The sequence below is a fragment of the Gopherus evgoodei genome, chromosome 2 (genome assembly GCF_007399415.2).
Source record: "Gopherus evgoodei ecotype Sinaloan lineage chromosome 2, rGopEvg1_v1.p, whole genome shotgun sequence".
NCBI lineage: Eukaryota > Metazoa > Chordata > Testudines > Testudinidae > Gopherus > Gopherus evgoodei.
The window spans coordinates 162,423,124-162,449,972 of NC_044323.1; the positions used below are offsets into that span (position 1 = coordinate 162,423,124).

The 26,849-nt window shown below is 56.1% G+C and overlaps 1 protein-coding gene across 7 annotated transcripts in view; it reads right to left on the reverse strand.

Annotated features, from left to right (window-relative positions):
* The window catches only part of LOC115646399 (G protein-coupled receptor kinase 5-like), a 70,775-nt gene that overhangs the window by 23,015 nt on the left and 20,911 nt on the right, over positions 1–26,849 (reverse strand). The window contains exons 1-2 of one of the 7 annotated variants that reach the window (XR_003999006.1): positions 22,855–22,966; positions 3,181–3,276 (exon numbers count right to left, since the gene is read on the reverse strand). The exons of 1 other annotated variant lie outside the window; for it this stretch is intronic. Coding sequence is in view for 5 of the 6 variants with exons in the window: in XM_030552166.1 (XP_030408026.1) it covers positions 3,181–3,276; positions 22,855–22,888 (130 nt within the window). In the remaining variant the exon portion in view is untranslated. Of the gene's footprint in view, positions 1–3,180; positions 3,277–15,405; positions 15,452–22,620; positions 22,716–22,854; positions 22,969–26,849 lie in introns of those variants that run through there. 5 more of the 7 variants (XM_030552166.1, XM_030552168.1, XM_030552171.1 and 2 more) reach the window with 5 other exon arrangements.

The window sequence follows — 26,849 nt, forward strand, 5'->3', positions numbered from 1 at the left end:
ATCCCCATTAATGGAGGGTGTGGCCTGAGTAAGGGACAGTGCCCCCCACATACACACTCCCGCCAATGTGGATATTCACCATTTACCTCCTCCAGTCACTCCTTCTGCGTTGGGGGAAGGTCCCAGAGGAGCTGGGGCCAGGCTTTCTGAGTCCTGCCCAGACACCATTCAGACCTGAGCTAGGGGCAGAAAGGGCACTGGTGCCGTGTGTGGATTGTCCCAGCCAGGGATGAGGACCAGATCTGCCCTGACTGTATTACATCCCATTGGCTGCCTTGGATACTGCTGACCACAAGGTTTCACTGGGGACCCAGAGGTTGCTAATGGAGTGAAACTCCCCACCCCCTCTGTTCTAACCATTAGACCCCGCTCCTCTTCCAGTGCTGCAGACAGAACCCAGATGCCCTAGCACCCAGTTCCAAGGGCTGGGCTTGCAACTGGGGGGCAGGCCAGGAAGGGAAGATTCACTAACACAGCAAGGCTGCGCATTCCCCGGAGCAAACGGCTCCAGAACAGAGCTGACTCAGAGCCGGCAGCCCTCTCAGAGAAAAAGAGGCACAGCCCTTCCATCAAGGGCTTATTGCCCCGCTGCCCCCTTGGACTACCAGCAGGTACCATACCCGGGGCCATATGGGGTGGGATGGGGAGATGCCAGACACACAGGGCCGTGCGATGGTGGTCGGGTGTACGGGGGCGATGTCGGCACACAGGGCTATGTGACAAGCCAACAGAGGAATATGCAGGGGGAACCAATGCCGGACACACAGGGCCGTGGGACAGTAGGGGAGTGTACAGGGCGGGGTGGGGGCGATGCCAGAAACATGGGGCCATGCAATGGCAGTGGGATGTGTGATGGCAGGGGGGCAATGCCGGGCCATGCAATGGCAGGGGAGTGTGTGGGAGGGTGGTGGTGATGCCGGGAATGCAGGGCCATGCCATGGCAGTGGGGCATGCAATGGCAGTGGGGCGATGCCGGGAATGCTGGGCCATGCGATGGCAGGGGAGCGTGCACGTATGCCAGGAACTTGGGGCCATGCAATGGCAGGGGAGTGTGTATGTGTGTGTGTGTGGGGCGGGCAATGCCAGGAACACGGGGCCGTGCAATGGCTGCGGGGGGTGATACCAGGCACTCAGGATTATCTGCAGATTGCACGTTTGCAAAAAACCAAAGGGGTGAATAATTCCTTCAGCAGCAAACACAGGACAAGCTTCTGCTTCCCATCTCCAACCTGCACCTCCTCTCCAGGCCCCTTCAGTGCTCCACCCTCCCGGCTCCCAGTGGAGCATTGAGCACCAGGCTCTGGGCAGCTTTAGCATGCGCCAGGCCGACTCTCCCGAGAAAGCTGCAGCCTGGCTGTGGGCATTGAGCCTTTGGGACTCCGTCATCCCCAGCCCTGAACACCCCCTGCTCATTGTCCCTTTCGAGGCCCTGCATATGGCCCTTGCTCCCACCCTCCCTCACAGCCCTGCCTCCTCCTGCTTAGGGCCCTACCAAATTCACCATCCATTTTGGTCAATTTCACAGTCATAGGAATTTAAAAATCGTTAATTTCATGATTTCAGCTATTTAAATCTGAAATTTCAGGGTGTTGTAATTGTAAGGGTCCTGACCCAAAAAAGGTCACAAGGCTATTGCGGGGGGTGGGGTGGGGGGGCAGCGCGGCAGGTGTCACCATACTGCTATCCTTACTTCTGTGCTGCTGCTGGCGGTAGGCTGCTGCCTTCAGAGCATGGTGCCTGGCCAACAGCCACCGCTTTCCAACAGCCCCACTCTTAAGGCAGCGCAGAAGTAAAGATGGCAACACTGCAACCCTTTAAAATAACCTGGTGACCCCCCTGAAACTCCCTTTTGGGTCAGGACCCCCCATGTGAGAAACACTGGTCTCTCTCGTGAAATCTGGTCTTTTGTGTGCTTTTATACAGATTTCACGGTCCGTGACACGTTTCTCATGGCCATGAAGCTTCTGTCGCCTTGGTCCTGGAGCACGCCCCCCCGAATGTGCCCTTTCTCGCACCAACCATTCCCCCTCCACAGCAAGAGCCACACCCCAGCCCCTCCTGAGCTGCCCTGCTCAGGTCCCTCCAGTGCCCCAAGGGTGCCAGCTCCTTGGTGCAGGGGACACGTCTCTCTGGGCAGATACGATGCCCTAGTATATGACACTGTACACCGTTACGCTAACGCCCGCCCGCCTGCTGCTGCCACGGGTGGCTGGATGAGCTCTGTGCAGCTAATGGCTCCCCAAGACCCCAAGTCCCGTGGGACTCTGAGGCCAGCAGCAGACACGTGGGAAAGGCCTAACCCCCGCTGCAGACACAGGAAGGGAGCTCTAGGGAGGTGGCACCCCGCTGAGGCTGGCTGTACCCAGGGGGTTGAGTCTCCATGCTCAAGTGCAGCTCCCTCTAAGCCCATGCGTGTCGCTGGCAGAGGGTGCCCCAACCCCTGTCGGGGAAGGGCCAGGTTAGTCACTGACACTGGTCAGGGACATTTGTGCACCAGCGTGCCCGAGCGGAGAGTCAGGTCTGGGACAAGGTGGTGGTGATGCAGAGTCAGGGAGTGCTGCAGCTGTATCTCCAGACACGTAGCCCCCCGGGCCTGCCCTGTGGGAGATGCTGCTTTCCTCCCACCTGCACTTCTGCCACACACGCCGCCCCTCCCCACCCGGGCAAGAGCGGGTGCATGGGGGTAGTGCCTAGCTGTTCGCAGGCAGCGCAGGTGTCCCCAGTTGTATGCATGGAGCACACCCTCTCTCCAGCAACAGTTAACAGCCCCAGCCTTGACCCTCTTCCTGCCTCTCTGCCCCACCCTCCTTGGGCTCCTGATAAGCATCTCTTCTCTGCGCTGGCAGGAAATGATCACAGGCTTTGTTGTCAAGTGCAAAAGCTGTAGCATGGAGCTCCCCATGGGCCCCTGGCATTTCCCACTGCTCTCTCTGTATCCATTACTGCGCCACACTGGCCCTTCAGCCTCTCTGCTGAGTGCAGCTTGGTGTGCCAGCCTGCTCTCCCCGCACGATCCCCTCCTTCCCCGCCGGCTTGTACCTGCTTATTCGCAGCAGGCACCCAGGCTCTGCGGCAAGCAGGTTTTGCCAGTTCTTGCAACACAATCCCCGCACGCCCCTGCACGAGGCTTGTCTTGCTGGCCGGCTCCGGGGAGCAGCCGGGTTGAGGCTTGCCGCTTACCCAGGCCTTTCCGAAGGTCATCACACTGGCTGATGTGTGGGAATCTGAGGATCTCTTTCCATTTCTTACTCCTCCCTTTCCGCTTCCCTCCACCTCCTGCAAGGGACAGAGAAGGGGGCAGGAGAAGGAGAAATTAATCCAGAGACAACAGCCGTTGTCATTAGAGCCTGGACACTGAAGGGAGGGACAGACCCTGAGTGCTCATGCAGGAGGAACAGCACTCATGGCATCAAGACAGTGATGCTTCACCCGCCAGCCAAGGACTTCAACGCACTCATAACCCAGTCCTCACAACCCTCCTGGAGATGTGGGGGAGAATACTCCTCCCCAGGGGAAACTGAGGTGCAGAGAGGAGAATGGACTTGGCCAAGGTGAGGCTCAGAACTGGGCCCTGAATCCACTTCAGACACCAGGGGAGAAAGAGAGAGTGCGCAGATGATGCCCCTTCTCAGTAGTTTCTACAGGACTTTTCCCCCCATTAGATCTGCAGTTTTCCCTCCCCGCCATTGCTGGAGCATCAGAATTCGGGAGAACAGGATCAACTTTACCCCAAAAGGCCCCAGCTCACACTGGGCACCCAGGACAAGGCAGGGGTGACGCAGAATCAGGAAGCACACGGCCTCCTTTTCACACTGCAGAACAGGGATGATCCAAAGCCAAAGGGAAAGAGACTCCCTGTGACTTCTATGGGGCTTTGGAGCAGGCCTTCGACGTGGAGAGGAGCTTCCTGCTCCCAAGCACAGGGGAGAGCTTGACGGGGCCCTGCAAGGAGCAGCTCCCAGGCCCCATGCCAGTCAACAGGAGACGCGCCCACTCCTGTGCATGGGCTGGCCTCAGGATGCTTCGCAAGCTGTTAACCAGTTATTCCCCGCCCCATCCAGGCAGGCAGCTACTGTCACCCCGTGCTACAGGCGGGGCAGAGGAGGATTCAGCCCAAGAAGTCACACCCCCCCATGTCTGGAAGGGAAAGGGCCACACGTCTGTGTGTTAAAGCACAAGCAGTTGCACTCCCGGCTCCCAGCCTTGTGCTGGCCTGACCCAAAGACACCAGCCCCGCCAGGGTCCATTCGTACATGGTGCTGAGCGCACCCAGGAGCGGCTGAGCATCGTGGGGTGCACACCACCTCTCCCAGGGGCTCGGCACCTTGCAGGATTCGGCAGGAAAGAGCCCCGGTTTCCAAACGCCCTGCAGCCCCATGGTGCCACTTATGGCTGAAGTTGTGGTGGAGCCAAGTCTGCACAGCCTGGCCTCCTGCGACTGAACACGCTGTCCCTCTCCGTTCTGCTGTATCTGAATGCACCGATCAGTGACTTGCTTTCCCCCCACAGCTAGCTGCAGCACGGTAATACACACGTTTGGCTCTTCCCCTCCCAGCAGCACTAATATCACAGTGCAAACCGTACCCTGACTGCAGGTCCGGGCAGGAGAGGGGCAGCCCCGCTGCCAGTTCTGACGGCGGCGACCTGGCAGGCAGGCTGCAACACGGGTTTTCTCCACAGGAGCTGAGCCTAGAAGCCAGAGGGGGTTTGCGCTTCCTTCAAGAACAATGCCCCGTCCTCCGCGCTAGCTTGCTAATAACCATCTGGTTTCCTTATCTCTCAGGCTGGTTTATTGTTCCACACGCCATTCTCTGCTGGCCGGACTTGCTGGCAGCTATCTGCTCTCATCTGCGTGCAGAGGATGCAGGCCTGACTCTGAAGGAATGAGCTCATGGCCTGGCAAGCTTCCCCAGGGGACAGACAACCTGCCCAGACTCCCTGGCAGCTGCCTGCCCACCACAAGCCATGCATTCCTCACCCCACTGGCATCCCCTCTCTGTCCAAGTCCTGCAGGTCAAGCAGTGGCTGTGGAGAGGAGTACCCGGACCCTGGGAGTATATTCAGTGGGGAGGGTGGTCTTTTCATTCTACGAATGTACAGCCCCTAGTACAGTAGGACAGAGACTCCCTGGTGCAAATAAATAGTAAGTCTCCAAGATCCAGAGCAGAGCTCTCAACCTGCCAGGGAGCGACATGCACAAATGATCCATCCAGGGAGAGTAAAGAGCTGGGAGATCCCTTCCTATACCATCAAGGCAATGGCACTGCAACATCTGTTGTTACAAATTCCTGGCATTTAAAATAACAGAAGGGAGGGGGAGTGTGTGGGGGGGGGACACGGCAGGGAACGCTGCAGGATCACCCCAGGGTGGGGGAGAACTCTGCAGAGACATCCCTAAGAGATGTTCCCAGCCCAACGCAGCACCCACCATGCCCTGGAAGAATGCATCCACATTCATCATGGGGCCCTCCTCAGCAGGGAGAAGCAGCATTTTGGATTTGTTCATTATGGAGTGACTGGACGGCGTGCCAAGGGCAGTGGCCCAGTCCCATCCTCTCATGGGGTTCCCACAGCTACGGCAGCAGGGACAGGTGCTGCACACACCAGGCTGCTTCAACCACAGCCTGTGGCACCGGCCTGGACCTCCCACTCCGACACCAAGAGGAAGGGAGGCCAGGGCTGCAGAACAGCACAGATGAGCTGGCCGAGGCAAACACCTGCAGCAGGTGGGTTTAACCCAGACAGGCATCTTACCAGCAGCTCCAGGGCTTTCCTGGGGTAGCTGCCCAGCCACAGGGCAGCCACAGCCCACGTGGGTGTCCTGCTCACTCCACACCTGGCTCTCCGTCACATATGAAGGCTGGAGAGCGGAGCCTCGCAGCAGCAGGTAAAGAGCTACCATGGCCCCACCTCACTTTGCTCCTACTGCGCCCATGATACTGCATCCTCCTCTGCTCCCACCAGCAGCACAGCCATGAAAATGGGCCTGCTGGGTGCTCCCTCTCAGGAGGGCAGCCGAACCCAGCCTCACCCCTGCCTCCAGGGAGGGCGAGTGAGGAGCAGCTGTTGGGAGTTCCCAACCCACAGTGCTCCTTGCAGGACTGAGACGCCTGCCCCAGACAGAGCAGCCACGGGCAGAGCTGCACCTGTGAGACTCCAATGCTATCGCCCAGCAGCTCCCAGGCCCAACTACTGGTTGCAGACACAGAGCAAGTACCGTGGAACTTGCCTTCGGAGCCTGAGAGCATGAGAGACTGGCGACCCGAACGGCATTGCATACCACTACCCAGAAAGGGCTTGCTCTCCCACTCTGCCCTGCACAGGGCTGGCACATCCAATGTCTAGAGCACCAGATGGCATGTGGCCTTGGGGGGGGGGTATCCTTTGTACAGGTACGGCATGGCTCGGCTCTGCCCCACCAGCAGGCCTCATCCTGCCCTCAAGAGCCCCAAGGGGGCTCAAACACCGTGGCCCAGTCAGTTCTTGGCCTTGGCACTGAGTCCGCAAACCAGGGGCAAGTCAATGCCAGCTGTGACATCAACAGGAAGGACTAGGCCAAGAACCCATCTCGCCACCCTCACTTCACACCTAGGCCCTGCACAGCTGGGAGAGGATAGCTCCCAGCCACACACACCCCCACCTGCCCCAGGAACAGAGCTGGGTGGGAAAACATGGAAAATTTTCAACCCCAAAAAACCCTGCAAGTTTTCCAGAAATTTTGCAAAAAAGATTCCCACCCCATTCTGCTAACAAGCCACTTCATGGTTACAACCGACAAAAGCCGGGAACCAAGGCAAACTCCGAGAAGCGAGGAAAGGGAATGAACTATGGGGAGCCTTCAGGATCACTGCAGGGTTTCTATGGACTCTTTCTTTCCATAGGCACGCACACATGCCCTTCACTTATGAAGTAATCCCAGTGGGGATCTGACATCAGCATTCATTCCGGCTGCTTAGGGCTGGGTGTCAGCCAATAACAATCTCCACCGTTGACCAGCTGCCATCTAAAGGTCCAGTTATGTCAAGCTGAGCCAACAGGAAGCCAGGACCCCGCTACAATGCTGCTTGACAGAATACCGGGGTCTTGTCTGCAGACTCCTGGCCAAAGGCCCCAGAGGGCCCATGTTTCACCAAGTCCTCTAGGGATTTGGTCCAACAGAACTTCCTGCCGTAATCAATTCACTTCCTCATGCATGAATAGGCCAAACGTCAGAGAGCTGGAACTGGGCGGCAGAGCAGTCCCAGGCCCAGCAGTAAATATGATGCAGGAATTACACCAGCTTCTGCTGCTACGCTAATTCGCCTCTCTCTGTTCCCAGCCAAGAGGGTTGTACCTGGTAGACACACCGTTTGGAAAGAGTCCCTATCTCTCTGCTCCAGTGTGGTTTCAGGAGCTGGGGAAAACAGTGGACTCCACAGCTTCCCAGTTAGCATTTGTGGTGTGCTGAAGAGTTCACCCTTGAGCTCTGGGATATTGAGGGAACTCATCTGTTTTCCACCAAAGAGGGAAATCAAAAGGAGCAAAGCCATCTGCGATAGGAAGTGCAGGGCGGCTGCTAGGGGCAGTTTTATCCCACTCAGCTTTTAATGCAGCATATTAGGACATTATTCCTCTCACGGATACACACAGCAGCTTGGTTATTATTAGAGGTAAAGCAAGAGACAGCCAGGCAGCAAACCAGGGCAAAAGGGATAGCTCAAAGTGACAGAGGGTGACACTGGAGCAGGACTTTGCTGTTCCACCAAATAGGGACAGGAACAAAGTAGCTTTGCTGAACCAACCAAACCAAAAACAACAATAAATACCCCCAGCCTTTCCTGGGCAGTCATCTGGACCATTATTTCTAAAGCCTCTTTCTACAGCCTCCGGAAAAGCGAACCCAGCTGCTCCCATGGAGCTGACCTCATGCCAGGGCAGCGCGCCATACTCTGCAACAGGTGTCGAGCAGCATGCAGAATACGGATGGTTTGCAAGAGTCCTGGTCCCATCTTGGGCACCGAGGGTCGGGGATGGAGAGGAGGGATAAGGCCCCGCTTGCTGTCTGGTGACGCTCACTCACACTCTGCTTCTGGGATCGGCTGTCGGGTGCTGGCTGCCAGGAGGATGGTCTCTAATTTGGAAGGGGCGAGGAGCCTGCAGGTGGCTTCTGTTGAGTGTTTAGCACTGGGGGGTGAGGGTGTCAGCTGGAGACAGATTCCCTGGCAGCTGCATTCCAAGGACGACTGTGACTAGCTGGGCCGGAACTCTCCCATGAGCAGGAGAAGCCGCTTTCAGATCAGTAACATCCTTGTTGGCTTGATCAAGGGCTTCCTCGAGGAGCCCTTCTGAGTGCGCCACATCAGCGTGCTCCAAGGAGCGGCGTGATGCAGGGCAGGTCACCTCCCTGCTGCAGCAGACACACAGCCAGACCAGCTGCCCGGTGGATTCCAGGCAGAGCATTTTGGTCCAGGGAACCTAGTGCCAGGGCAGAGACTTCACACCTCAGTTCATGCTGCCGGGGGCCAGCCACCCTGGACACAGGACTCACTCGCAGCAGCAGGACGCTGCATCTCCCCTCAGTCCTGCTTAAAGGGACAGCATCACTCAGTGCTAATGCCACTTGCACCCTTCTGGTGACAGCCCCAAGGGAGCCACTAGCAGACCAGATCAGCTTCCATGATCCTCACCAGCACAGACCTGGCACCAGCTTGGCCAGCCAGCTCCTTTGCAAAGGAGAGCTTCCCGCTGGGACTTGCTGTTGGTACCAGCATCCCCAAGGGAAAGCCTAGTAAGTCCTGCACATGGGGAGAGCGCGACAAGCATGGGGGCTTTTTGCAGAAGCACTCACATGCTCTGTCCCCAGCTGGTACAGGCAGCTGCCCCACTGCAGTTCAAGGAGCTGGATCCTACACCCAGCCATCAGTTCTCTGAATTGCAACCATGCTGTGCAAAGCCTGGGTGGGCGGCAGGGGGGAGATGTGCTGTAAGGGCACAGGACACTGTTAGCAATGGCCTTGCGCTAGCCTTTGCCAGCATTGCCAGTTATTAGGCTGCTGCTAAAATTCAGACAGAGAAGGACTCCACTGTCCAGGCCAGAGACCCAAGGAAGAGAAAAGTTGCCTTTTGCTTTACCCCTGCAGGGTTCTTAGAAACCGCCTTGGGGCCAGGGGGCTCCTGCTCCCTCTGCGCCTCTCTGCTGCCCTTCGGACATCTGGCTAAGGAGAAGACACGCTATGCTAGGCTAGCCTGCTGCTTTCAGGCAAGGTCTCAACCAGCTGCTGAGAGCTTCCCAGGTCCGGGGACCCGTCAGCCAGCACTGGGACCCCAGCCCTGTCTGTCACGGACACAGGTGCCACGAGCCTTCTGAGGCCTGATGAGACCCATGGTGGAATTCCAAGGGCCTGCAAATGCCACTGCTCCAATGTTGTTGTGTACATGACGGTTGCCAGGGCAAAGAGCAGCTGATTTGCTGTCAAGTGGTTGCATGGCAATTAGTGCTCCTTAATGTGGAATCCCTTGATCACGCAGTCCATGTGACCCAGCAACTGGCTTCCTGCTCCCCATAGAGCACTAACCACTGGCCTCCGGAGCGCCTGAGGCCACAACGGATTTCCCCAGCAGCCCGGGTGTCTGAACTCTGTTCAGCCAAGGCAGGGAGCCTGGGGGCCACACAAGTGTGCGTAACACTGTGCAGCCAGGTGGGGACAGACCCAGAGGTGCAGCCCAGAGACTGCCAGGCCCCACCTTACCAGCAGGGCTTTTCCAAAGCACCCAGAACTCCCCCTGGAGCCAATGGGAGATATGCCTACTCACCTGGGAGCACGAGGCCCAGGCCGCTCCTCCAGTGCCTGCTAACAGCAAGGCTACACCTCTCTACCATGTCCGTTCCACTGATGCTCCAGGGAAGGAGGGAAGGACTGCAGCACACCCACCTGAAACCAAAGGAGGGATTTTCCTGCCCGGCCCCTCTTTGGATTGCACAACGCCACTGAAGAAGCTGTTTAATATGGATTATTAAAGTGATGAGGCCTTGGATGACCTGGGCTGACTGCCTACTTTCCTGTGTGGATTTATTTATCTTCTTTTATTGACTTCTGTGAGCTAATAATTCTCTAGCCAGGCTGCCTCAGAAATACAAACTCAGCAGGAAAGGGCCAGGGTTCCCCTCCAAACAAGACAAGGCGTTCTCTTCTTCATTACTATTATGGTTGCGCCCAACAGCCCCAGCTGCGATAGGGGTCCCATTGTATTAGAGGCTGTACAGACACACTGTAAGAGAAGCAGAAGAAATTTGCTGCTAGTTTCAGGTTATTGTACGTCACTAGAAATGCAGGCGTTGTGTGTGCGCACCAAGATGTGTTACATCAGCAGGATTCTGCTCCCAAAGAGCTTTTTGGTGGCGTGTCAGCAGCTGCTTAAGAAAATGGGAATCACTGTCCAGAGGAAACCAGACAGACAACGCGAACAGAGCACATTTTTTACTATATGACCACGTGTCCAAAGAACAAAGACACTATTCCCATGACCAGGCCAGGCCAGGTGAAGCAACATAGATGGCAAGGAGACTTAAGAAGAGCAGGTACATGACAACCAAGCACGACCCTCGAGCACAACCCGAGCGTGGCTCTTAAGAAGAGCCTATAAGCTAAACAAGAACTCTGTGCAGAGTTCCAGGAATCAAAGGAGGGACAAGGCAGTGCCCTTCTCAACTGTACCGGCGGAGAGGGCATCAACCCCAAATTCTCCCCCTTACTCCTAACCCCCTTGGAGTTAAGAAGTTACAGGTCAATACATCAAAGCACTGCCTGTTTTGTTCCCAGTTCCTAGGCCAATGGGATCAAATTTTGTCCAGCCACGAGGTCATGTTGGCAGCCCGAGGACCACCCTTAATTAGCACAAAGGAGACTCACGCAAAAGTCATAGTCTTCAATGCCACTCCCCAGCTGAAGCAGTGCAAGCTGGGACTTGTAGGCTGCTCCACTGCATTACAGACCAGGGCAGATGCAGGCCAGGTTGCATAGCTCCATGGCCGCTATTTGCCTAGGAGGCGGAGGCTACTCTCAAAGGAATGAAACGCTGAAAGGGGCCTGGGACTCCTGGAGGCCGCTGGCAAATGCCATGTAACATAAGCCAGGGAAGCAAGTTGCTGGCGCCACTGAGGACTGAAGCCCCTTTCCCCTCACTGGCTCACGAGACCAGTAAACCCCACACTGTGTCACATAGAAGAGTGGGACAAATGCTGTTCCAGCTCCTATCCAGCAGCTTGTCCCATCTGTCATGGAGCAGCTCCTAGAGCCAAAGGCCTGCCCCATCCCCAAACCTGAACTTCCCTGCTGCCAGGGCAGCCTCTGATGCCTTGTTCTGTCCTCGTTAAGAAAAGCAATGGATCCCTGTCCTGCCAGAGGCCAAGCTCTCCACCTGCCCTGCACCCAACTCCCCACGAGGACTCTGCCTGTTCCACGTCACCCTGCAGATGTTTGGGTACGCAGCGATAAAGCCTGTGCCTTTAACTGAGCTGGCTCTAAACACCACAGGCAGCCCCCCACTTGCCGGAATTTCTGCTTGGAATGGCTGAGCACAGCTCAAAGTCCTGTACAGGGTTTGTTCCCTCATAAGCTCAGCCCCGACCCATATTCACACTGTGCCCCCCATAAAAACACAAGCTGCTGAGGGGATGCCAAGCAGAACCAAGAGCCGGCAAGCACCACTCAGGCAGCATGGACGCCCGCCTCAGTTTCCCTGTACTCCATGGGGGCAGTTATCCAAGTTCGTGAGGGACTGGGACCCCAGCTTCCTTTTCTGAAGCCATGGCCAAAGCTGGGGTCCCAAGCTCTCGGGGACGTAGGTAACTGCCCCCACAGAGTGCACGTGCGCAAATGCACACTTCAGCCTTGCAGCTTGAGAAGGTGGCCCTGGGTCTCTGTTCCACAGGAGATTCTCACACCGGGAAAGGTGTTAGAGAAAGAGGCCCAAGGGCCATGGCCCTTCTCTGCCCCCCTTATGAACAGGAGCTGGCTCCTGCTCCCCCATACAACAGCAGCCCATCACAAGGCGTGTCCCCAGAGCAGCTCTCCTGATTTCTCACTTAGCACATGGCATGGGGACGGCTCATGCGTTGGCACAGAGCTCCCCAACTTGGACGCCTGGGGATGCACAACACTGTGTCATGTCCTGCAGGATCTCAGCCCAGTTCCTAAAGCAACGGGCACCATATCTCACAGACAAGCCTGTTGTGGTGATCCCCATCGCTGTAGGCTCAGCAGAGACACCGATGAGCCAAAGGCCCATGGGGACACTTTCCTCCCCGGAGGTCTCTCTAGCAGAGAGGTGTGGACGCAACCTGTGGGAGGGAGGCTCCCCTCCCTAGAGCAGCCAGCCTGTTGCCACTTGCTCACATCCATCACTTAGCCCACCAGGATCCTTCCACTCCATAGGAAAGGTCTCCGCAGCTCCCCTCCTCCTCAGCTCCACCCTTCTCCCCCTGCACAGCCTGGTAGCGCTAGCTCTGCGTACAGCCTCCCACTCAGCATGAATAATCCACTACTAGCTTAGCATGCCAGACTGGGGGGGGGGGGGGAAGAGAGGGTAGGCGTCCCAGCTCCAGGCCCCTGCAAGTTACTCACCAGAGCTTCCATTTCCTCCTTCACGTCCCCTCCCCTCCCAGCTCCCTCCTTCTGCAGTGGAGGGGCAGCCCTTGCAGAAAGCAGCAGCTCCCCACTTGCTGAGACAGATGAAAAGCAAAACTAACAGTCCCTCCTGGCCTTAGAGTGCAGGAAATCTACACAGCAAGGATTAGGGTTGTGTGTGTGCAGCCTCTAGTCCCTTCATCATCATGGGGTCACAGAGGCCAGAGATGGGGGAACTGGCCTCCTAGGCACCCACTTTGGCTCCAATACCTATTGGCCCACGAGTCTGTTTCTTTACTGCACTTAGCTTTACCCAGCAGCTCTGGACAGAGGTGCTAAGTGGAGACCCCAACTCGCCTGGAGTCATGCGGAAGCCCAGCTCCGCTGCTGCTCCTCAGCAGAGAGACTCCATGGACTGAGTTTCCCAGGGCGATGGGACACTGTGGGCATGAATGGGATCGCTGGTCCCAGGCCCAGGCTCCCGGCAGCCTTGGGTCACCTTGGACAGGGAGGCAGAGTGAATCACACCCTGCAAAGGGGAAACACAGACAGCTCAAAACTCCAAATCTGAGCAGCAACCAGGGCGTGCCTGCAGAAGGGAGATCTGGCGGGAGAGAATCCCCCATCACATTTATTAAAATCTCATAGTATTGGGGCCCAGAGTCATGGTTTTTTAACAGTCACGGTTGCCGATATTGAACCAATCTCTCAGCCTTGTACAGAGATTCAGAATTTTAGTCCCAGGGTAGGATGACACTAGAAAGACTCGGCTGTAGCATCGACACTTCCTCCATCCACAGGAGGGGGGTTCCCATCTGCGTAGTTAACCGACCTCTCCAAGAGGCAGTTACGAGGTGGATGGAAGAATTCTTCCATGGACATTGCTGTGCTACACTGGGAGTTAGGTTGGCTTAACTACATCACTCCTGGCGCACATTGCTTCAAAGCCCCGCGCGACATAGCTAGGCCCATCTCATTTTTAAGTGCAGACCAGGCCTAAAGCAGAGGAATTGCTCAGACAAGAGGTTTCCGATTCAGGCAATAATCAGGAGAGGAAAATGATCCCTAAAGCATTTGTGTCTGAAATTCATTAATGATAAGAAAGAGCTTTGACTTGAGACCCCCAACTGGTCTCTCTACTCCCAACAGGACTGGAACAGCCCCAAGCCAACGGCAGAACTGGCCAGTAGCTAGTTTGATGTCCAGAGGTGAGTGCCCAATACAGAGGCTGGGAGTGGAGTCATCGTTGGTTAATAGGTTCTTTAGCTCCAAGTGGCTTTTATGGAGTAAGTCCCCGTTTTATTTATTCCAGATCACTCAGCAGCAACTGAGCATGACTCGGCCTGAAGCAGAGAGACTCCAAAATTCAGCAAGTCAAGACTAGCTCCTATCACACAGGGCAATATTAACAAGCAGCACCCTGGCTGTGAATTCTGACCTGTGGCTTTCAGCCCTGGTTATCTACTCCCTGGGCGCAGAGGTGGCTTTTCTTTAATTCGAGACAAAGAGCTTTGCATTTGCTTGTTCTTGGAGAGAGATTTCTCCCTCTTTCACTCCGCACAGGAACTGAAACCCCCAGCCTGTTCCTCCCCTGTGTTTTAATCAAGCTCGATAACAATCTTATTAAGTGCTAGTTGTACTTCATTTCGGTCATCAGCACTAAGCCACGATAAGAATGTAGACGTCTGGCATTCTAATAAAATTACATTCTTCCATGTGTTTTACATTGATTTTAAAGAGAAAGGGCGTCCAGTACCAGGCTTTGCCAAGCTGTCGCTGTTTCCTCCTCTTTCTCTTCACTTTTATTTGAGTTTGAATTCTGCGTGGTTGTTGAAAGGTGCCAGGCTGACCTTCCCCTCTGGCCCATTCAGCCCTCAGCCACCTCCAAGGCCTTGTCATCACTGCTAAACAAGAGTGTTTTTACCAGAGATAGTAAAACAAGGTGAGGTCAGCACTATCCTCACCGGGATTGGCCTCACCTAGTTTGCCTCTCAGTAAAACCAAAGTGCCTTGTCGTCCCTGTGTTCGGACCTCGGGATACCGTGCGCAGTAGTTAGCTACCCTGATGTCAAAGACACTTTTTTTTTTAAGCAAGGAAGACACGGCTTTAGACTGAGGGCCCCACTTAGCCCACGTCCAGACTAACCCGCGGCATCGGCGGGTTAAAATCGATTGCTCAGGGATCGATATATTGCGTCTAGTCTGGACGCGATGTATCGATCCCCGAGCGCGCTTACATCGATTCCGGAACTCCATCAACCCAAACGGAGTTCCGGAATCGACACGGAGAGCTGCGGACATCGAAGCCGCGCCATCCAGACTGGTGAGAACCTCGATTTTAGAAATTCGACTTCAGCTACGTTATTCCCGTAGCTGAAGTTGCTTATCTAAAATCGATTTTAATACCCTAGTCTGGACGTGGCCTTAGTGCTACTAGTGAACGGAGTGACACTCTGCCACATTTCACTAGGGATCCACTGAGCGGCTCAGCAGCTAGTTAAAAACAAAAACACCCCACATGCCACATTTCAGCCACCGCTGCTCCATGCTGGGTTCAGACTGCCAGCCAGAGGGGACAGTCTTATCCTCTCCTCTTATCAACAGGACGTTCTGATCGAGCTAGGCAGTGACCCAGGCAGCGACAGTCAGCTCTGCCTGCTGCAAGAGGAGGCAGCGGCAAACCAAGACAATGGAGACCCTTCCATTTTTAAACTTCATAAAGAAAACCCCCACAAATTTGGCAAGAAATAATATGAAGTAACATCAAATGCTCATTTAGGAGAATAAAACTGAAACTTACCATCACAATCAGAGAAATCGGTCAACGTCATGCTGTGCCATGCCCACGAAGGAATCAACTCCTCCCCTCTCCGGCTGCAAAGTCCAGCTTCATCCCTGCTGTGCAGCGGCGATGCACCGTCCATTCACTGCTGCACTGACCACCCCTCTTTCCAACAGGTCCACCCATGAATGACAGCTCCTCGCCTGGAGCGCCACCCTGTATCTCAGACAGCACCCTCCCCACCCCCTCCATCCACATCCCAAAAGTCAACCTCATAAGCCATATGCTCTGTGCCCGTCATGGTCCAGCTCCCTCAGCAAATCCTCTCCACTGCAGTGCCAACTCTTTCCACCTCCTTCTTCACAAACCACCTACCAATGGCTTCCTTCGGGCAGATTCTGAAGCCCCTGCCCAGCTCCCGCTGGCCTCTCTCCCCTCAGCACAACTGCAGGCCCCACCATTCTCTCTCTAGGTGCTACGGCCACGACCCTGGACCAGAACAAGACTCAGCTCAAGAGTGTCTAATCACTAGGGCCAGCAAGGGTCACACCAAAATAGCCCTGGAGATCAGGGCCCTGTTGTGCTGGGCCCTGCACAGACAGTCAGAGACAGACCCTGGCCCAAAGAGCTCACAACCAAAACAGACAGGGCAGACGCAGGCTGGGCGGACGGTTATTACTACCCCTTATTTCAGATGGGAATGAGGCACAGAGACATTAAGTGACTTGCCCAAGGTCAAGTAGGGAGTCTGTGGCAGCGGGAGGGCTTGACCCGAGTTCTCCCAAGCCCCAGCCCAGTGAGTTGGCCACCTGGCCACCCTCTCACCTTGGAAGCAAGCGGAGGGTCAGTCTCTCTGCTTGATTCCAATACAAAGACCTGGAAGCGAGCCGCTGAGAGGGGATTGGAAGGTTTGTGTAAGAGTGAAACATCATCCCCCTGACCAGCTATGGAAGAGGGGCAGTGCAGAGGAGCAAGTACCCCACTCAGCCAAACGCAAGGGAGGGGGGACCATACCCAGCACTTACATGCAGCCCCGGGGGCCCTGGAAAGCTGCTAGGGAGCACCTTGAGGGAGTCCCCCCAGCTTCAGTCTCACACTACAGAAGGCTGCATTTCCCCAGTGAGCAAAACAGCGGGGCATGGGGAGCAATGATGTCTCTCTCCCCCTTCCTGCACAGAGGGGCCAGGGGGCTCGGTTACACCTGTGAAGCACTAGGAAATGCTTGGACGAGGTCCACTGGGCCATCATGAAGCAGAATGGAGCTTGCAGCTGCCTTGCCAAAGGTTAAAAGCAGCCTCCCCATTCTCCTGCACTGTTCATTCCAGTTCCCTCGAAATATTTACATAAGCATTAGCGAATGGATGCAAGCCAATAAACCCCTTGTTTTAACTCTGGCATTTCTCCCCGCACTCTACTGCTGCTCACCTCTCTGGGTAGGAGCAAGCAGAGGCGCCTTTCTCAGAGACATGCTCTGGCTGCTGGGCAGGAATCACTGGGTGAAACTCTTTGGCTGTGTGCTGCAGGAAGGCAGCCTGCATGATCCCAATACTCCATCCTGGCCTTAGAGCCTATGCAGTGTGAACATACACACGCCCCTCTTCCCAAGTGACAGGTCTCAGTGCTTCCCAGGTCCCTTGCACGCTAAGCCTGCAAACTCAGAGCCCTGGAAACTTTGAGGGGAGCACAGAGCCGCTCTATGCCACTGCTGGCCAGCGAGGAACCCTTTGCACGGCCCAGCCCCTCTGCAGGAGAACCAGCACTCAGCCACACAGAAGGTGCTGTTACAGGACAATATTTGGAAGCCGCTTTCTGGATATAAAATAGATGGCAATGGGGATTGCATGCCAGCCCCTCCCTGAGGTCTGACACACTGAACCCCAGACCCAGCCCAGGCCACACACACCAAACTCCGGCATCACCTGCAAAGGCAGGGAACCTGACGCAAGCCAGGCTGGGGAAGGCAAGCGAAACAAATCCAGACACACCTCAGAGCTTCTGCGCTCCCAGCCCACCCTGCAGTACTCAGGAGCTTTGTCTGGGCCCCCAGTATTTCACTGCCTGAGGGCTGGCTCTCCATACGGGTCATCCATGCCCCATACGTGGCAGGCTGGGCTAGTTAGGACAGTGCCTGCCGTTAACCACCCTCTATCAGCTGGAAGGCAGCCAGGATTCTTGCTGGGTCCTTTGGCCCATGAAAGGGAAACATAGTAAAGTCAGCCTGATGTGCCAGCATACAATCAACCCAGGTTGTTAATCCATCACACCCTATAGCAGTGAGAGCGATGCCCAGATGGGGTCACGCGCCCTGCCTGCTCCGAAAACATGCCTCCTGGAAATACAGCTCCACTCCCAGAGCAGTAGCCTGCCCTGAATCACAGCCTGCGCAAACTGATAGTCATATACCCAGGGCCCTGGGCAACCCCTTTCACTTACCCTCAGCTCAGACGTGTGGGGACGGCTTCGGGGCAAACTAACGTCTTGGCGGAAGGGGGGGTCAAGGAATCTACTGGGCCAGTATGCCCCAGTCAGACCCAGCAGGCAAGTCGGCTCTGCTCCTGGGCCAGCAGCTCCATAAGCCAGGATAAGGCATCTCATGTTGTCAGCCCCAGAGATGGTTCCGTGCTCCTGGATACCAACCGTGGAAGAGCCAGGGTGGGTCAGGCCCGAGAGACCCCTGTGACGAACTGGGAATGTTCTTAATGTTTGCTCTGAATACTGTGTTGGTGCCTCAGTGTCCCCTATGCAGTTCTTAAGGATCTAGGTGGTGGAATAAGGGTGTGCGATTGCTACAGAGCAAAGGGCCAGTGCACCTAAATGCCCGGCACTCTGTCTCCTAGCAACTGATAGCCTGGGCCCCTCCCCTGCAAAGGTGCCAGCTGAAGGTGTTGGAGACAAAGAGGTCAGGTGACCTCCTGGCCCGGGGAAAGGGGCTGATCAGAGAGGAGGGGCTGGAGGGGGTTGTTAGTCTGGAGCTGGCTGGGGACGAGGAGGGAAGTGCAGATGTGGAGGTCTAGCTCACTGCCCCCCAGAATGGACCCAGCCGAGGGGTCCGGTTCTCTGTACCTACAAGCTCTGTTTTAGACCCTGTTCCTGTCATCGAATAAACCTCTGTTTTACTGGCTGGCTGAGAGTCACGTCTGATTGCAAAGTGGGGGTCCAGGACCCTGTGGCTTTCCCAGGACCCCGCTGGGGCGGGCTCGCTGTGGGAAGCGCACGGAGGGGCAGAGGATGCTAAATGTTCCAAGGAGAGACCCAGGAGGTGAAGACGTGTGAGCGTCTTGCCCTGAACAAGTCTGCTCCAAGGGAGAGGAGGCTCCCCAAAGTCCTGACTGGCTTGGTGGGGAGCAGTTCCAGAGCATCGCCCGGTGACTCCGTGACAACTGGCAGCAGCCGTGGGATGTACTGCACCCGTGAATGGCACTGCTTGCAGTAAGTGACTGGGGAGCAGTAAAACAAAGGAGGGATAATGAGGACCAGGCAAGCTGAAGGCTCAGAGAGGGACGGTTTCAGGGGGCAGTTAACCTCTGGGAGTGTGTGACCAGCGAGAAGGACTGTTGGAGTAACGGGGTCCCCCTGAGGACTGCAGCGAGCAGTCTCAGGGGCGGAGGAGCTTGCCGCTCGACCCTGGGAGAGAGAAGAATTTTTGCAGTAGCAGGGTTCCCCTGGGGATTGCAAGAGCAGTCCCAGGGGTGGAGGAGTCAGCACCTCGACCCTGGCAAAGAGGTAGTGACCATGAGAAGGGCTGGCACACCAGGGGTCCTTCCTGGAAACCACGGGGGAGCCAAGAGCACGCAGGCCTGTGAGTCCAGAGCAACTTGGGAACGGCGAAGTAATGGCCTATCACCATCTCCTTAAGAAGGACATTGTGATCCTGTGCACAAAGAGAGGGTTACTCATGGGGAAGTTCACCAAGCAACAGTTAATTGTGCAGCTGGAGGAGAAGGACTGCTCTGAGAAGCAGATTCCTGACCCAGATGGGGCTACAAGAGGATCTGGGAGCAGCTGGAGCAGCAGCCAGGCATCCCCGAGAGTCTGGTCCCCAACCAGATGATGGTCTTCATGATCGAGTTCCCCATCAGGGGATCGGAGACGGATGGGATGGGAGCAAGAGCCCGAGGAAAAGCTGCAGGAGAAGGAGCAGCAGCATGGACTGGCGATGGTGGAGCAGAGAGACGGGGGGCTGCCCAGGGGTCAGTGGGGAAACATGCCTGGGGTGGCGAGACCCTGGGACAGAGAGAACTGTGGTGGTGCAGCCGCAGATGCTGAGGGGCTGTGGGACCGGGGTGAAGGTCCCTTGGGTGAAGGCCCTGGCCCTGCCTATGACCCAGATCCCTGTGCAGACACAGGAGGAGTCGGGCTGGCTGGTCGTTGGGGCTCTCCAGGATATCGGCTGGAAGGCCCTGTTGGGGGGTGACTGTGTGTCTTTGGGACAGGATCCAGGCCCTGCTCCTCTAACGGCTGAGGGTTTGAATTCAAATCCAGGGAACCAATTGGCTAGGATGGAAATGGTCAGTGAAAATGCAAATGACCTGGCTGGCAGGAGGGAGGGCTGCTGGGCTCAGGATACCTGCCTACCTGTAACTAGCCTTCTGGGGCTGAGTGGGAGGGAGAGATGCTCCCCGCCCCCCTGCACACCAGAGAGGGGGCTCACGCTGGCTCTGATGCTGTGACCAAAGCAAGGAGCTCGCTGCCTGCCCCCACTGGGACAGCAAGGGCAGTGCTGAGCACGGGGGGAGCTGAGACCCCAGCTGAGTGGGGGGACACCCAGGCAGGGCAGGGCAGATCAGCTGCCAAACAGGTTTGCCTGGTCCAGACATGCTGCTGGGAAGTGATTACACAGCAGGGATGGAGCTACCAGGGACAGGGCTCAGGGGGGCTATGACCCCAGGCCCAGCCAGCGAGAGGGACCGGGTCCCACTCCCTGCCCCAGCAGCTGAATCCCAGACCGAGCTGCAGAGGGATCCTTCCTTGGAGAAGCTGAGGGAACTTGCTGGCCACAATCCTGCAAACCCCTTTGGGGAAGGCTGCAGGGACAGAGTCCTGCGGAAGAAGGGATACCTGTACCGGGAATGGGCTCCCCAAGGGGAAGTAGAACTGGGGGGAATCGGGAGGCAGCTGGTGGTGCCTCAGGAATCCACAGGGCTCTTCCCTTTCGAGCTGCTGTATGGGAGGAGAGTGAGGGGACCCCTGGACCTGAAGAGGGAGGATTGGGAGGAGAAGGGGGAAGACCCCCTGGTGGATCTCTTCCCTGAGATGGGAGCCAATCTCCCCCTCAGGTGTTCCCCGTTCAGAGTCACTGGGAAAGCAGCCCAGAACCTGGAGAGAGAGGTCAGGGACATGCTGGCTTTAGATGTGATATAGCTGTTTTACAGCCCATGGGCCTCACCCGTGGGGCTGATCCCCAAGGGAGACAGGATGATCTGGTTTTGTGGGGGGCTATCGGAAGCTTAAAGCCATCACAGTGTCCGATGCCGACCCCATGCCTAGGCCTGGGGAGATTCTAGACAAGCAGAGGGCGATGGAGAACTTGGCCTTGACAAACACAGATAACATGTGCATCTTTAGCCAGACCTGGGAGGAACAGGTGTCCCAGGTGAAGAGGGGGCTGGGCTGCCTCAAGGAGGTGGGACTGACGGTAAAAGCTGGAAAGTGTAAGGTGGGGACGGCAGAGGTGTTGTATCTGGGCCACAAGGTGGGAGTGGCTGCCCAAGCCCAGAGCTGGCCAAGGCCAAGATGGAGGCTCTCAACCAAGAGAGCCCAAATGGTAAACCAGGGTGCTGGGAGAAGACCCTATCCCAGTTTAAACCCCAGGGGTATTGGGGTGGCAAAGGGTACAGGCCGCATAAACCTTCCCACATGCGGCCTGCAAGTGCCATCAAGCACACTCAAGCAAAGGGAGGGCGTGAGACTGGACTGTCCTGGTGTAACTCACATCAAGGAATGGGAGAGATGCTGGAGCATCCATGGGAACATTGGTGGGTTCGAACTTCCCCAGGTCACTGGCTGGAGTGATCTGGTTCAGTTCAGTCTCGAAGGGGGGAGAGATGTGACGACTGGGAATGTTCTTAATGTTTGCTCTGAATACTGTGTTGGTGCCTCAGTGTCCCCTATACAGTTCTTAAGTATCTAGGTGGTGGAATATGGGTGTGTGATTGCTGCAGAGAAAGGGGCCAGTGCACCTAAAAACCTGGCACTCTGTCTCCTAGTAACTGATGGCCTGGGCCCCTCCTCTGCAAAGGTGCCAGCTGAAAGTGTTGGAGACAAAGAGGTAGGTGACCTCCTGGCCCGGGAAAGGGGCTGAGCAGAGAGGAGGGGAGGGGGTTGTTAGTCTGGAGCTGGCTGGGGATGAGGAGGGAAGTGCAGACGTGGGGGTCTGGCTCACTGCCCCCCAGAATGGACCCGGGCGAGGGGTCCGGTTCTCTGTACCTACAAGCTCTGTTTTAGACCCTGTTCCTGTCATCAAATAAACCTCTGTTTTACTGGCTGGCTGAGAGTCACGTCTGACTGTAAAGTGGGGGTGCAGGACCCTGTGGCTTTCCCAGGACCCCGCTGGGGCGGGCTCGCTGTGGGAAGCGCCTGGAGGGGCAGAGGATGCTGAATGCTCCAAGGAGAGACCCAGGAGGTGAAGACGTGTGAGCGTCTTGCCCTGAACAAGTCTGCTCCAAGGGAGAGGAGGCTCCCCAAAGTCCTGATTGGCTTGTGGGGAGCAGTTCCAGAGCATCGCCAGTGACTCCGTGACAACCCCACCCTGCAGAGCATTGCTAATGGGCTGTGGTCATGGCAAATGTACGCACTTAGCACAGGACTCTGAGCAGGGGCACCAAGCCAAATCTCCCCCACTCCCACAGCACCAGCCCGCATCTCCCCTATGCACACAACCCCACAGCACCTGGCCGAGTCCCCCACCCAGCCAAGCCATGGCATCAGGCAGGGACACCCTCCTTCCCCACCCCTCCCCTCCCCACACGCACACACAGCCCCACCACGGTACTGGCCTAGATCCCACCCACGCACCAGTCACTGGGACAGCTTTTCCCAAACCCCTTGGCATCAGACCCCACACCCAACCCAGTGCCTCCAGCCCCTGAGCTGACCCTCCTGACCCACACAGAGCACGTCCTGCTCCACCCTGAGTGGCAGACACCGCACTGGGGCAGGCTGCGCTCCTTGGCGTTATTTTTAGCACCTGCAGGCAGGGTGTGCGTTTACAAACATAAAGGCACTATTACCTACCGAATACAGCGCTGGCCATGTGCCAAGCCGGCCGGGACACAGTCAGAGGGTGGCAGAGTTTGGGGACAGGGTTTAACTGCGTTCCAGAGTCGTTCAGGCAATGATCTCACACTTTCCATTCATCTCAGCCGCCTTCCAGATTGCAGTGAGATCTCCCCACCCACCCCAAGTTCCACATCTGCCCTCGCCATGTCTCTCCCGCCCCCTCAGCGCTCCCAGGGGAGAAAGACTCACTCGCTCTTTCCTTCAGGCTGCTCCGCATCAGCATTGGGCCTGCGTCCCGGTGCAGAGCAAGAATCCCCAGTGTGCGTGCATGAGAGAAGGCAGCAAAGTTTAGGGAGTGCAGGCCACAAAGCCACATTACTCATCTTCTCCCACCCCGGCCCCTAGCTGTTAGCCCGAGGGAAGCCAACATCTCCTTAGAAGGCCTGCACTGGAAGGGGGACTCCGGGATACAGCAACAAGAGCTAGAAGAAGGAATCAATCCGCGCCCTGGCCACAGCCTGTGCCTGACAAGCTTCTCCAGTGAGTCAACCCTCCAGCCGCCAGAGTCTGTAACCCATTAGCAAGTCCATGTCGACTAATTGGTTTGCCACAAGACAGGAGGACAAGCCCAGTCACTTTCGCACAACATCGGCCGGGATCCCCGTTCTCCTTTCTCGAGGAGGACCCAGCACACAGACAGCAACCAGGTTCAGGGCTGCCTGACACACTCCCTACACAGAGAGCTGGGAACCTCACCCCCCAGCAGCTGGTCAGATGTGTACTGCATGGGAGCCCAACAAGAGCAGGGTTTCTGGAGAGAATCCCAACATGCAGCCTGGTTTAAATCAGGTCAGAAGTACTAAGGCAGGTCTGCTGTGGGTCCTAGCTGAGCCTGCACAATGAGTGGTGCAAACAAAAAGCCCAGGGTGATGAGCAGAAACTTCCCAGGCCACATTATTTGACCTGAACCAGGTCTCCTAAAACACACGCCTGCCTGGAGCGTCCCCGCCTGCTGCCCACATCCCCCACTGAGAACTGTGGAGCCCAGAGGGGGACACAGGTGGGAATTGTGTGTGTCTCAATGTAGGCACAACAGGCCCAGCTACTATGCCGTACAAGAGACTGTAATAAATCAATCCAACCCAGCGTGGCTCCCGAAGGCTTTCTGGAGCCCTCCTTAAACATGTGAGTCCCTACATACACTCTGACTTCCCAGCCCCCCATGTCCAGCCCTCCTCGTAACCCCACAGTGCGGCACCCTCATGCACAGCCTCTCACGAGCTAGCTCAGCTGCAAACCCCTCACACGGCCCAAAGGGAGAATCTACCCAACCTAGCAAAAATGAGCTCCTGCAGCACCACAGGTGCTGCTTGGCATGGCCAGCTTGCACGAGCCTATCACAAGTCTCACAATATTTTGGGTTTCTCTTGAAGCCCCTGTTCCTGGAGTCATGGGAGGAGGCCAGAATCTCAGCTGTCACTAACGCATGTGAGTTTCCCACCCTCCTGGTGTGGAGATCCACAAATCTGGAGCACCTGGGTTGGCAAAGCATCCTGCTTTCCCTCAGGCATGCTGGGGACCAGAGGAGCCCAGGCTTGGCGACGCTGGGGGACAGCAAAGGTGGTCAGGCCCTACTGCAGCATTGTCATTTGGGAGTGGGGTGAAGTTTGGATTAAAAGCATTGAAGAGAGAACTACAATCCTCTGAGGAAGGGGCCTCGCTGTGCTGCCTACGGGAGGTGGGAGGAATTCGGAGTCGTGCTCAAATATCAGACAGACTGGACGGATGGGGTAGGGGGCAGATTCATGCCAGTCTCTGGACAGGTCACTAGTACAGCTAAATACAATTACAGAGGAGCCCAGGTTTCACTTGGCCATAGAGAAACTGCTGAGGGCTCACCCCCCTCACTCCAGGTGATACAGCAGGTCAGAGAAAGACACGGGAATTGAACCCAGGAGTCCTGACCCACAAGGTTGTTCTCCATCTTCTGGGCAGGAACATCACCACACGGGTCTCCGGCACCTTCACACCTCAACGCACTTTACAGGCTGCCTGTCAGCAGAGAGAGCGATAAGTAGCTGCCTCTCCCCGCTTCCCCAGGGGCACTGGAATGCAGCAGATACCCCAAAGCCAGAGGCTCCCAAACCATCAGAGCACCGCAGTGGGTGGGAGCTGGGTTTGCACTGGTGCTTTAATCCCTAATCTAGAACAAACCCTGGGACACTGGCCATTCCCTGGTCTGGGATCTCCTGGGACACTTTTACAGCCCTTATCGCTGTCGTCACTGAGTATCTCACACTCATTCCTGCAGCTGAGGCTCCTGGCCCCGGAGGCAGGGAAGGGTTATCATCTGTTTTCCAGATAAGAAGCTGAGTCATAGGAGAGATTAAGGGTCACACAGCAGAGCCGGAAATAGCACCCAGCTCTCTGTGGAGTGCAATAATCCCTAGCCCATCCTACCTAGCCCTTGGCTATGGGGCATGAGAGGCCAGGAGAGACAGGCAGTTCAGTCTCAGGGTCTGCCCTGGTCTTCCTTGCCTTAAAAAGGAATTGCATTCCCCATTAGAGAGACACACCAGCTACATGTAGCCAGGAGACACAGTGCGACCTGAGCTTCAGATTGATTTTATTTTGGGGCAGGGAGAGGAAGACTAGAGCAGAGAGATGGCCAGACACGCTGGGGCTTTCCCTGCTGCTTAGGCTGGCTGCCCTCTGCAGCTAGTTTCGCCTGGCCACCCATTAGGTTTGTGCCACTATTGCCCAGTTTCTAAAGCATTAACTAGTTTGTACCTCACTTCGGGCTTACAGCAGCTCCATGCTTTGGAACAGGTCTGTCCCCACCGAGACTGCACAGAATCAGGCAAGGCTGAGAGAAAGCTAGAGACGCACAGAGCCTCAGAATCAGAGCCAAGGGCTGGCAACGTGCAGCCCCAACATCTACCCTGCCTCCGACAGAACCGCTAGTGCTGCTTCTTCCCCATCCGAGAGGGGAACATCTCCCCTCCACACAGGGAGCTGGATTGAGTATAGATCTGGCCTCTTTGTTCACTACCCACAAAGAGCAGGTGCATATCCGGAACCCTGCAGGCTGGAGACCGTCTCTCCTCAAAGATTTCTTCCCCCAGAATCTTTGCCCAGTTGCTGTGCATGGCTAGCAGCGGACCAAGCCTTCAGACAACATCACACTGTGCATTTGACATCTCCTGTCCTGGCGCAGAGGAGGGCCAGCACCCCAGGGGAAAGGGCTGTACTGAATGGCTTGTAACCTAGGACATTGAAAGGTAGTGCATTCATTCAGGACTGATCAAAGCAAAACACTGCACCCTCAGCCTGTGGAATTCATTGCCACAAGACACTGAAGCCAAGAGCACAGTAGGATTAGAGAGAGAGTTGGACACTGACATAGGGGATCTGACTATGAAACAATCTTTGAGAAAAGATCAGGTGAAGCCAGAGTCTGATCATCTTTAGGAAACATTGCAAGGCCTTCCTTTAGAGAAAGAATTTCCAGCACAACAATAAACACCTAGCTCTTATATAGCTTTCCATCAGTACAGCAAAATGTGCTCCACAATCTTGTGTATTTATTCTCACAACCGCCTGAGTTAGAGAAGTGCAGGTGGGGAAACTGAGGCACAGACTTGCCCAGGATCACCCAATAGGCCAGTGCAGAGCTGGGAATGGAACCCAGGGCTCCTTGCCCAGAGGCCAGATCCCTACATCCTGAACGACCTGGTCTCTTCTCTTTGCAAACTCCCCTCTCCTCCATATAGCCCATCTGACATGAGGGTCTGGAGCAAGCACCCAGTGCCACGATGGCTCTGGAGATGGCTGCCTTTGCTGGTAGGATCTACTCATGGCAGCAGAGCACAAGGCTAGGGGGGATGAGGGGAGGATGAATCAGTCACTGAGGCCCAAGGAGAACTGCAGGCAGGAGATACACATCTTGGTGGAAAGGTATAAGCTAGGATGGAGGAGAGAGACCTACTTCCCTGCATGTTAGCAGCTGGCTTCAGCTCCTCTGTGCTCTGTAAACACAGCCAGGCACGTGAGAGCCCTCCACTAGCTAGCACACACCTCACAGGCACACAAAAAAACACAGCCCAGACGGCAACGATGGGACCTACGGGGGGGGAGGTGGGGCTGGGGGAGGAAGCCAGCCCCACACGTAAATAAATGTTCATTACATGAAGTTTTATTTCTTTTCTGTTAGGGGAAGGACGTGGTTATGACAGAATCTTGGA